This window comes from Papaver somniferum, unplaced genomic scaffold (genome assembly GCF_003573695.1).
Source record: "Papaver somniferum cultivar HN1 unplaced genomic scaffold, ASM357369v1 unplaced-scaffold_18, whole genome shotgun sequence".
Lineage (NCBI taxonomy): Eukaryota > Viridiplantae > Streptophyta > Magnoliopsida > Ranunculales > Papaveraceae > Papaver > Papaver somniferum.
Window position 1 is genome coordinate 928,031 of NW_020627707.1, and position 13,162 is coordinate 941,192.

A 13,162-nucleotide genomic window follows, 5' to 3' on the forward strand; every position below is an offset into this window, starting at 1 on the left:
TTGAATGGAACTCTTCCAGAAGTTTGGGACACCATAAAGAAGTAGTTCCCACAACTATTCTTCCTTTGTAGCGTAGAACTCCATCAATGTAGGAAAAATTAAGTTTGCAAGTAGGAGAATCAATGAGTTTTTGAATGAGAATACTTAGTTCAGTATCCATATGACATTCTTGAATTATCTCAGTGACTCTAGAGAAAATAGGTGCAGTCAAGCTAAAATTAGATCCAATGTTGCGTGACAAAGCATCGGCTGCAATATTTTCTTTTCCCTGTCGAAGAATAATATCATAATCATAACCCAATAGTTTTGATAACCACATCTGTTGCTGCATAGAAGACAATTTTTGATCAAGAAAGTATTTAAGACTCATGTGATCTGTAAGTATCTTGAAATGTCTACCAAGTAGATATGGTCTCCATTTTTGAACTGCAGATACAATTGCAAGCATTTCTTTATCATATATTGAAAGATTTAAATTCTTTCCTGCCAAGGGTTTGCCATAATAAGCCACTGGTCGACCAGGATGCATTAACACAACCCCTAACCCATTACCAGATGCATCACACTCTAGAGAAAATTCTTTAGAAAAATCTGAATGTATTAAAACTGCATGGTGTTGTAGTGAGAGCCTTTTGAAGTACTTTGAATGCAGCAATAGCATTATCATTCCAGATAAATGCATCTTTCTTAAGTAATTGAGTTAGTGGTGCACTAAGCTTACCAAAATCTTTGAAAAATTTGCAATAATAGCCGGCTAAACCCAAAAACCCTCGTAATTCTTTTAATGAAGTAGGAATAGGCCATGAAAGAATACATTGAATCTTATCCCGATCAACTGAAACTCCTTCAAAAGAAATTACGTGACCTAAATACTTAACTGATGTTTGTGCAAAAGTGCATTTAGACTCCTTGATAATTAACTGATGATCTCTCAATAATTCAAATACCAAAGATAAATGTTGAATATGCTCAGACATGTTTTTACTGTAAATTAAGATGTCATCGAAGAATACTAGCACAAACCTGCAAAGATGAGGACGGAAAATATGGTTCATCAATTCTTGAAAGGTAGCTGGTACATTTGAGAGATCAAACGACATGACTAAGAATTCATAATGACCATCATGAGTTCAAAAAGCTTCTTTTGGAATATCTGGCTTGTGCATAAGCACTTGACGATAAGCAGATCGAAATCTAGTTTGCTAAAAACAATTGCACCATTCAATTCATCCAACAACTCATCCACCATTAGTATTGGAAAATGATCTTTGATGGTTAACTTATTTAGAGCTCTATATTCCACACACATACGCCAAGAGCCATCCTTCTTACGCACCATCAATATGGGAGAGGAATAAGGACTAGAACTAGGTCGAATTAATCCAACTTTTTGTAGATCAGACACTATCTTTTCAATTTCATCTTTTTGAAAATGTGGGTAACGATATGGTCTGACATTGACAGGTGCAGAATCTGGAAGTAAAGAGATATGATGATCATGAAATATTTAAGGAGGCAATGATGTAAGAGTCTTAAAAACATCAGCATAATTAGAAATCAGTTCTTGCAACTCAGGTGGAATAATCGTTGGATCTGATTGAAGTAGTTAATGCAGATAGTTATAAGAAGACAAAAAAAGTTTCTCTACATAATAAATGTTGCATGGGTTTAGTGTCCAAGAGCATAATGCTGGAAGAATTATTCCCTATTAAAACCACATCTTGATCTTGTACGCTGAACTTCATCATTAATTTCGAAAAATCCCATGTGATTGGACCCAATGTACCTAACCATTGAACTCCTAAGACTGCATCACAACCACTGATATCAAGAAAATGAAAATCCGTAGAGAAAGAATAATCCTGAAGTTTAAATTGTATACCACGACAAGAGCCACGAGTTTTTATTTGACCACCATCACCAACAGTAACTTGCAAAACAACATCTTCAGATTGTGCATAATAACCATACTGCTTTGCTATTGCAGGGTGAAGAAAGTTATGTGTTGAGCCAGAGTCAATCAATATTTAAAATGGCTGAGCTTTAGTGTAACCCAGAATACGCATAGTTATAGGAAAATAAGAACCCATCAATGAATTCATAGAAATTGTTGGTCCCAATTTCTATGAAAGAATAGTAATATCTTCTACATCATCTTGGCCTGTATCATCTTGTGCTTCATCAACTTCCTCTGAATTTGGAGGAATATATAATAGTAATAGTCTAGGCTTTAAACATAAATGACCAGGATGATAATGTTGGTCACAATTAAAGCAAAGTCCCTTGTCCCTCTTTTATTTTTGTTCTTCCCAAGTAAGCCGTTTAACACCAGATGGTAAAGGATTTTTCTTGAACTGAGAATTTTTATGAGCGGTAGGTGATTTAAACTGGTTAGACAGTGAAAAGTGTTTGGAAGTTGTCAACAATGCTTCTTCTTGATTGAGTTCCTTTTTGAAGGCTGAAGCCAAAGTAGTTGGTTTAAATAATTTCACAACAGTACCAACCTCAGGTTTCAAAGAATGAATGAACAGATAAATCAAGTGAAAAATCTACAAAATTCGAAAGACGTTCAAAATCAGGAATATGATCCTTAACAATACCTTTTTGTTTAATTGTGCTAATTGCCATCTTAGCATCAATAAACTTCTCAGGAGAGAATTGTTCACGAACCAAAGAGCAAAATTGTGGCCATGTTGGGTTTAGAATTGTAGTTCTCTTCCAACGAAACCATGCATTAGCATCTCCTTTAAGGTGGGCAACAACACTTGATACCTTCATATTATTAGCAATAATATGCCAAGAAAAATATTGCTCAGCTTGAAATAACCAACCGTCAGGGTTATCACCATCAAAAGAAGAAAATTTCATATTAACTGGTGGTGTACGAACTGGAGTTTTAAGAAGGCCAAGACCATTATTATGTGCGGTACGATATGTATGATGTGGAGGGGTACCATCGTTAGCTTGAAGCTGAGGAAGAAATTCTTGAAATACAACACGTAATGATTTTGTAAGTTCTGTGCTTATAGCTTGTGTCAAATTTGATGTCAGAGTTTTTTCGTGTTCAGCTAAGTCAAGCTTACGATTAGATCTATCTTCCTCACGAACTACTTTATCTTCTACACGAAATTTCAGAACTTGTTCTTCATCATGCTTACGATCTTTGGTAATAGTTTCAACAAGTGTGTCAAGTTTCTCTGTAATACCCGTAAGACCATCATGTACAAGCTTGAGATTTTCTGTGTAAGACATTGCAAGGATAGACAGAAAAATATTTGGTCGAAAATTTGAGTAAGATCTAAACCTGCTCTGAATCAGGTGTTAGGGTTCTAGACCAAACACAAGATTGTACGTAACTTAAATAGAAAAAGAACCCGGATAAAACCCTTTGAATGGGTTAACCACAAGAATTAAGAGAACGAAAAGATTAAGAAGAGAAGAAGAAGAAGATTGAAAAAAGAGTTTTTGTATTAATTCCTGTCTGTTTTACAAAACTCAGGAGCAGTATTTATATCTGCGAATACTTGTGAAACAAGTAATACTAACTATTGAATCTTAACTAAGTACGGAACTAAAAACAAGCTAAAGATAGAAGAGCTATGAAAGGAAACTAAGCTAACTTAGTGTTGGCACCACAACAAAGTTTCTACCGTACGAAGTTACATTAGAGATACTAACTCGTGTACCAGCTGAATCGGCTCTTGATTGCAAATTAGTATGCGCATATTGGAGACATATTATTTCTCATGATCCATCATTCAATCAGATGCACTGCCATCATCATCTTAATCATCCTTCTGATGATTCTGGTACGTTGGGTTTTCTTGCTTTAACTGAGAATCAATACTTTTACTATTTTGAATATAATCAGAATCAAGAGTTAACAACATCCACTGAGAGAATTAGAAAGGTTATTTCTACACAAAATCCCGAGGATAACTTTGTTGTCTCGTGCAATTGTTTGATCTGTATTGTTCAGGAGGATGAACCTGGTAGACCTGCTTTTATAAGTAACCCTTTTACCAAACAATATGTCCAGCTTCCTCAAATCAGGAAGAATACTGATGATGATGATTTTTGGTCGTTTGGACATGGATACGTTTCTTTAACAAATGAGTACAAAGTTGTAGGAATATATGTGCCGTTATCAATTACTAAGTATGTAGAAGTTCACATATACATATTAGGCAGTGGAAATGGATGGAGAGACCTTGGAAAGTTCAATCCTAAATTCAGACCCTAAATGTGATATTGAATATGAACATGGCAAGTTTGTCAATGGAGTTATTTATTGGATTGACAGGGAGATCGTGACCTTCGATTTGATCGAGGAAAAGTTCCACGAACATCTTGCACCTCCTCCTATAACACCAAACATTAATTTAGTAAAGAGTTATTTTGTAAAAGGGGCGCAAGTTTTTGAGCTAATTAGGGTCTGGGTCGTAAAACATGCACTTGGTGTAATTGGGTTGTTGACTAACCAAAGGCCGTTAGAAAATAGTTAATTGACTTTCTTATTTCACCAAACACCTGGACCATCAGTGACTGACGTTGACTGCTTATAAAATTTAAAGCATTTAACTCTCTGCTCCTTTCCGTCTTCTTCCATGTATGATGTTTGTTGATAAAAAAAATTTGCTCGGTAATGTCTTCTGGTAATCCAAATACTCCTAATCATGGAACATTCTCCATTACCAAGGGTGATTGGAAATGTAAAATCTATCCCCCAAAGTTGGCATCGATCAACAATAGGCATCTTATAATCCAATAACAGGTGTTGGCACTTTTGTGAACAACCAATCCATCTTGATGATAATGCAACAAAGAACTTTCATGCAAAAACGCATCATGAGACTAACACACTCGACTAGGATGATCTATTGGTAATGAATTAGCCTATTGGTGCTAACACGACACAAGTACACATGTAATTTGTTTCTTTTTACGGGAAATTCATAAATCAATTTCGGTAATCACTGAACTCAGTTTGTTTATTTTCATGCCTTCAGGAATGAAATCAAAAAGAATTCAAATAAAATGTAAGGTTTAAGTGAACCGTTACCTATATAAATATTGTTCATTCGTTATGGGTTACAGATTCATGGTCAAGAATCTGAGAACCACTATTTCTAACAGTATGGTGTTAACTATTTTATACTTCTCCATGGATGAGCGGCCTTCTTCCATCTGACAGTGTATATAAGCATGAGTCATCCTTTAACAGTTATACAAACCGGAAGCATAGCAATACATAAACATGTCAGGGTAAATATGATGGGAAAATCATGCATTGTAGGGATTCTCAAGTCTACGGTGTTTCCCCTTTTCAAAATGCACTTATCATGTTTGATGAAATGTCATGGCATAACAGGTTAAAGTTGCTAACCAAGGTTAGGATATAATGTCATTTTGGTAATCTTATCAGGGTATTGTGGTAATAAATTGGATGGTCAAAGTTAGTCTACGACCCTAACGCATCAAGTGCATCTTTTACGACCCCGACCCTAATTAATCAAAAGGCTGTCGACCTTTTACAAAATAACTCTTTAGTAAACCATAACACAGGAGTTTTGGATGGGTTTTTGTATATTGCTGTATATGACAATGTCAATTATTGTTGTGACATATGGATATTAAAAAGAAAAGAATGATAATCACCACAACAAAGAAGGAGAGGAACATAAGTCATTGGGATGGAGTAAAGAGTTGAGGGTTGACAAAAACGAATTATTAGCCGTTACAAAGAGTGGCGTTGTTTTAACTTACTGTATATTTGAAGACTATGTCAACCTTTACGACACAAAAGCTTCAACCTCGAAAAGGCTTGTTGATTTTAAGAAATCGGTTTATCAAGTATTCCCGCACAAGAACACTTTGGTATCATTGAAAGAATTAGGGGAAGAACTTACGAGAACAATTAAGCCAGTTAAAGGATGCAGAAAGGGAAAGCTGTGATTCGCCTTTCAAGCAACTTCAGGAGGATGCAAACCCTGAATACATACTTTTAAACGGGTAATCTTCAAATTCAAGATCGATCTCAACTAGCACAAGAGTATTTGGCATTATGAAAACAAATTTATAGTAACATATTCAAATTGGTTCATTTGTCAAAGTGGAGAGATTCATTCTTCAAGTCAAAGTGTTGTTAACATATACAAGTTGATAAAAGATTTTGTACCGGTCTTTTTTTTTCTTCCCTTCTGCACTCATTATAAAAAGGAAGACAGTGATATTTATGAAGAAATCCAATGAAAATTTTCTATTGTTTCAAGTTCATTGAGAACTAATTGCACTAATATCAGTGTACTAATCAATGGAAAGAGCAACATAATAGGAACTCCAATCGGTACTAATCAATTCAGATGATTTAGCATTTCTCTTCATTTTGATCGTCAACTGTGTTTGTTTCTTTTGCCTTGCAATCATCAAGATAATGCTGATAGATATAAGAAACGAAACCCCAAAGCGATAACAACATTGCCACTATCTTTACTCCATCCAATTTGTCATGAAAAAATATAACAGAAAAAATGGGAACAATGGGTAAGCCTAATGTGCTAATGACATTGGAAAAAAGTGAAGATGCTTCAAATACTAACCCAAGTAGACCAACAGAAGATACTTGCCAAGTTACTGCAATCCACACCAAAGTCATAAGATATGAAACACTACCTTGTCCATAGTCGTTGAGCTCGTTCTTCAATCGCCTCCAATCTCCACTAGCAAATAATCCGACTAAACAAGTACAAGTAGAGACTACCGATGTAGATATTGACATTTCTAGTACGGCAAGAATGGTTTCGTTTTTTATTACTTTCCGAAAGCTGAGTTCTGTTAGTGAAAGCAACAAGGAGTAACCTGCCGAGGCACTAAGTGTACATATGAATCCAATAACGTATTTACCTTCAGGAATTGTTGTTGAGTTTGAAGAACCGTCGGGATCAATAGCTAGGAGCACCACTGACATGGTGAGGAGAATCAAAGAATTGAATATGAAAGCAGTGAATTTCTGCGAGTTGATAAAGAAGGAGAATATTGCATTAAAAACTAATTGAGTTGAACACAATAGAGAGTATGTAGACACCGGAAGATATAAGAGCCCATAGGAGTACAACATGCCATTTCCTGCTATTAGCACTCCAAGCGAGATGTAAAGGAGTGCTAATGTCGATATGGATGCTGAGTGTTCGGTGGTTAGGGTGGTGGTGGAACTGGTTGGAGGTGGCAAGTATACCTTGACAACAATTAAAGGGATAAAAAGGACTGGAAACCCAGCTGATTGTACCAATGTCGCCATCCATTTGCTATTCCCGCCTTTATCATAGTATAACTCACCTAAAAGAGTGGCTACTGATTGACCAGATACAAGCAGAAACCCATAAAGCGTCACCCTGAACTACCAATTATAGCGTTTGCCGCCTTTCATGGTCGACGCAGATGCTGGCTCATCACTACCACTTTTTCCCGATACCTCTTTTGATTCTTGAGCTGATGGAAGAAAAACACACGATTTATTAAAATGCTATATATCTTCAGGAATTTATAACTTGTCTTCAGGATAAGAGGATTAGCTAGTAATGAAGTGACAAGACTATAACTTACATTTGATTTGGAGTTGCACTTCTTGAATTTCTCCCATTAAATGATAAGTAGGTACTGGGGATGGTGATAACACAACAGTATTACAATAAATCTCTCTTTCTTTCTGCCCCAGAAATTCTTGTTTCAGAACAACTTTAACAATCTGATGGCAGAAGAAGAGAGATTTATAGATGATCCAAATTTGGTGACAAAAGTTACACGTGATTGTATGAATGAATGTATTTATAATAGATGTTGTCTTTACTCAACACGCATTTCAAGAAAAACATAACCATACCCATCATAATTTGTGCCTTAGTCCACTCCACACCTTCGCAACCCTTGATCATCGATTATGCATGATGCGGTTAAACACAAGTTTTGGGACTTCAATCAGTTAGGGCGCCTTTAGTATAGAGAATGTAACTAAAATAGCTATAAACTGTAGTAGGATATATATATATATAACCTCGCTAAATTGGGGCATATACCATTTAATTGGGGCCTATAGCTAGATGACAAGAAAAGGTCATTAGAAATCACCTACACACCACCCCTTATCAAAATAATTATCTAACTACCTATTTTACCCCTGATTAATTAGCACTAATTAATCGTATAGGAGTTAATTTTGTTTTGGATGTGAGATTAACTAATGTTAGAGAGTTCATGAAAACATCAAACATTTTGATTTTTTTCGTAAACCGTACCCAGAATCGGTTTATGTTCATTCACTTGTAAACCGATTCTGGATTAGTGTTTACGAATTAACAGAGGACATCCATAATCGGTTAACTTTGACATGTTTATAACCCGATTCTCTAAATCGGATTTTACTTATGACACATATAAACCGATTGTTTCCTTTCATTACCAATTTTCATTCATTGCATTATTATTGTAGAATGCATTTAGCACATGCATCAAGCCTTTAAATCCCTAGGCGACTCTAGTGGACGAGTTATAGTCTCGTGAGGGTTTACATAGAGGTATACCCACAAAACCTATACAAAAACTTCTAAAGCAATCAATCTTCCTCCTCCGAAGAAGACGATACAGCATCCAAGTAGTCTGGATTATCCTCCGGGATTCTTTCTGCCAAGAAGTGATAGCTTGCATAGAAAGCGAATGCTTCCCCATTTTCCTCCAAGTAGCACGCTTTCACGACTTCATGCTACAAAAACACAAAAACAAACTTACATTTGTTAGTGGTGTTTCATTGGAAGATAAAACAACATGGGTTACGTAAAACAAACCACAAAAATACTCACAAATTGTGCAATGGACAAAGTGAAGGGGCGAGTGTTAAAAATCTGAGGTTGGAGAGCTAAAAAAGCAAGTATCGCATTTTCGATGACTTGGTGCCTAGCGTGCACTTGTTGAAAACTTCTTGCGTTAGGATTCCCAAACTCTTGGTTAAATTTGTTGTGTACCCTAGCCCAAAAGGTTGTGGAATCCACCCTTTCGGAGGATTGACGTCTAAGTCGATTTTCCGCATACCATGCTTTGGTGATTGCCAAATCTTCGATTGAATCAAATGAAGCCATTTCTTGTATGTGGATGTAAGAAATGAGTAGTTGTGGAGTATATGGAGTGAGGGGGAATAAAATGATCAATTTTGGGGCAAATGGGGGTCCAAGGGTGAGGTCTTTATTTATAGAGAAAGTCCCAAACGACTATTTTTTTTTGAAAAACGTGAAATAATTTGAATTAATCAGTCTTTTAGAAGGACCGTAAACCCCGATTGCCACAAGGAATCAGACTTTCTTGCGACCAACGTAAACCGATTTAAAAAACATCAAGAATCGGTTTATATATATTCATATGTAAACAGATTCTAGCTTGGCTTAAAAACATCCAGGAAGAATGGCTTGCACAATCGGTTTATGTTGACATATCGAGTAAACCGATTGTTGGCATGTCAGTCTAGAATCAATTTAAACATTAAGTGCATTAAGTTCAACAAAAGATCATCCAAAATAAAAACATCAACCACATAAATATCATCCAAAATACAAACATCAACCATCCCAAAAGACTTAAAATAACCACAAGTCTTGTAAACTTAATGTTTTAGTATTTAAAAGTTAAACTAAAACACTTAAGGAGCACCAGGAGCATTTGCAGCAGCAACAACATCAGGAGCAGCATCACCACCACCAGCACCAGCATCAGGAGCAGCAGCACCACCACCAGCGGCAACATCATCAAGAGCAGCAGCTTCTGCATCATCCATGGCTATATGTTCAGCCATTTCTTCAAACAAACCTTCCAATTCTTGGTGGTGATCCCTCTCAACTGATATAATATTTCTCCTCATCCTAGCGAACCTCATGACCTCAATAAGCTCTACCAGTGCAAGCATATCAATCAATGCGAGGGCTTGTTCAAGACGGGTCTCAGCTCCGAAAGCAAACTTATATAGACTTCTCTCTGGCACTCTTTGTGGTTTCCTCAGAACATCCTCCAAGGTTACCTCTCGATTGTAAAATGCTAGGTGTGTGAAGTTCATTTTACACAAAAAAAGAATAAATAATAAAAAAACAGGTAAGAAATCGGTACATATATAAACATAAGTAATCCGATTCTGAAGAGACTCAAAGAATCGGGTTATGTGGTACATGTATAAAACCCGATTGTGGAAAGGAAGATGAAGAGACTACAGTAATCGGATTATACATATTACATATATAAACCGATTCTGGTGATGTATTTTAAATATTTCATTTCTACCACAGAATCGGGCTATGTTAATCATCATGTAAACCGATTAATGTGCATGCTCTTCATGGGCGAAAACAAAACCCAGAATCGGTTTATTCAATAAGTCAATAAAAACCGATTCTGGGTGCAATCAGCATTTTGATTTGTCAAAAACGAATATTTAAACATGTAAATCAACAAGATATGAAGAATCATAGATTGGGTTGATGGAGATTTACCTTTTTCTTGTGTGGATCGTAGATTCGTGGGAAAAGAAGATGAAAATTAGGGTTTTGAGAATTTGGAAAGATTAGGATGGAAATAGATTATTTTTTTTTAGGTTTAGGTTTTTTTGTTTTTGGATTTACTGAAAATAGAAGATTAGAATTTATATGAGAGAGTTTTAGTAATTAATGTGGGGGTAAATTAGTATTTTTTAGAACTTTGGGTGCCTATAGTAATTTGGTGGTGTGAGAAGGAAAATTTGATATGCCCCAATTAAGTGATATAGGCCCCAATTTAGCCAGGATATATAATGATAATGACATCAGTTTTTTCAAGTAAAGAAAGTATTGGTTGTTTTATAAAGCAAGAACCATTCTTGCATGTTTCCTATAAGAAACTAAAATCAGTTTTTTCTTTCTTTATCTTGGCGAGATTGGGGTATACCCAGATTAATTGGGGTATACCAATTTTAAACCCATCCAAGATAGTGTGTTAAGAAGTGTCTAAAAGATGCTAAAAGACCAAATTGTTCTTACTATTTTCAGCCGAATTTAACCTTGCCGACTAAAACCTAAAAGATATGAAAAAAAATTCAAAATCTCTTTAAGATTGGGTATGTTTTCAAAATCTCTATATGATGAAATCAAAAAAATAATAAAAAAAATCAAAATGAAAAAAAAAAGACATCCGGGTTTTGAGATTGGATATGATTTTGTACCCAATCTCATACCCCATCTCAAATACCTTATGATTCAACATTTTTGCTAAAAATCGGCAGGGTATTTTTTGTCGACCTTGCCGACTAGTTTTTGTCGACCTTGCCGACTAGTATGAATATTGTGCCGACTTTTCATCTCAGAAATTAGCATTTATAGGGCCGGTACGGTATTCATCCTTATACCTTGCCGATTATAGTTTAGTCTGCAAGTTATGAAACTAATACCTTGTCGAATAATCATGCATTTGTAACACCTTTCTCTGTATGTCAAAAATTCTATAGTCGGCAGGGTATTGTTTTGTCGACCTTGCCGACTTTTCATAATCGACAGGGTATTTTTTGTCGACCTTGCCGACTTTTCATATTTTCAAAATTGAAAATGTTGATTTCTTCTGTAATTTTGAGTATGAAATCACTCAGCAGCTTTACAATCCCCCTTGTAGAAGTGTTTGGCTAGTGTGGTTTCATTTCTGTCACAAAAAAAAATCTCAAAAAAAAAAAATCCTCAAAAATCATAACACATAATCCATGAATTTAATCCAAATAATACCTAATTTGAGAATTTTAATTCAACCAATTAACTAACTAAATTAATTAACCTAAACACATTCTTAATGTTAATTAAACAAGAATAGGTTACGTATTTTGAAAATAATTGGTTAAGGGTGGTGTGTTTTACTTCATAATGATTCGGGTTTTGTGTATACCCCAATTAATTTGGGTATACCCCAACCAAACCAGGTTCTTTATCAAGAATAGTAACAAAAAACAGAAGCATAGTACATTATTACGATGACTTCTAGAAGTTACTCCAAAATTTGCAAGTCACAAACTCTGCGACTCTGTGCTGGTTAGCAGAAGATTGAAAAATTAAAGCGAAATGCCCTTCCTCACGCAACCTACCCAACTACTCTGATCACCGAATGTGCGTGGTTAATTAAGCTCAAATTAATTACATTAAAGACAGATTTATACATTTGGATTAGCCACACAGGCCAGCCCCTCACTACGGACACACACCACCCTATGTACTTGACAGGTGATACTGATGACCAACACTGTATCAATAATTCACACTTTCTGTATGTATCGAAAGCTGTGTTAACGTATAATAGTTGGTTTTTACAATATATGGTGTCTATACGTACCCTGATAAAAGGTATTAATAGTTGAAAACAATGAAAAGCCTTTTCAAGGAGGAGGGAGTAGCCATCTATTTTTATAGATTGCTAGCTAGCTAGCCCATGATCTTAGGATAACGTTACGTGATTTCTGAAAATAGTGGGTACCGTCAGAGGAAGAAGACACTTGCGCTTATCATCACCGATTCACCACCTTGAAATAAACTTCTTTGTTGTCGTCCTTCACGTGGTCTTGTCATATTCGGTGTATCCACTTACATTTGGTGAAGGCATGCATACGAACAAACACTATATACGATGAGCCTGGGCTAAGCGAGTTTTCTGGCCTAGATTACGAGACTTGGCAAAGAAGATAGAGTTGTTTGTTTGAAGAATCTAGTATCTTCATTAAACATCTTGCAAGAGAAAACAATAAAGAAGATATAGGTGGTATTCAGAGCAAGGGAACAGACAAAGATGTTGGTTATACTTTTATTGCTTTAAGGCGGTCCCAATGCTTGCGACTCCGCAGAATCTGGTCAATGACGCTAGCACCTCTTGCCATTTGCTCACACATAAATTTTCATCTCTTAACGGGCCTCCTTAGTTTGCTTCATTAACGGGCAATCAACTTGCAATAAATGTTGTGATTTTATAGGGGCTTATAGTTATATGGTTGGATCCCCACATATATTTGGCCCCCTACACAGGTGATGTCAACCTTCTTAAAATTCCTTTTAGTGGGATCACAGTAATAAACAAGAAAGAAACCAAAGTCAAGGAAAAGGACCAAAAATGTTACTTAATATACATC

General features: G+C 35.8%; 1 protein-coding gene across 1 annotated transcript; it reads right to left on the minus strand.

The window, feature by feature from the left end:
• Positions 1–6,367: 6,367 nt before the first annotated feature.
• LOC113337803 (probable purine permease 11) lies at positions 6,368–10,093 on the minus strand. Its single transcript, XM_026583387.1, has 3 exons — positions 9,769–10,093; positions 7,472–7,488; positions 6,368–7,396 (listed from the first exon to the last, which is right to left on the minus strand). Exons 1-3 carry the CDS (start codon positions 10,091–10,093, stop codon positions 6,368–6,370), a joined length of 1,371 nt encoding a protein of 456 aa, XP_026439172.1.
• Between the last annotated feature and the right edge of the window lie 3,069 nt (positions 10,094–13,162).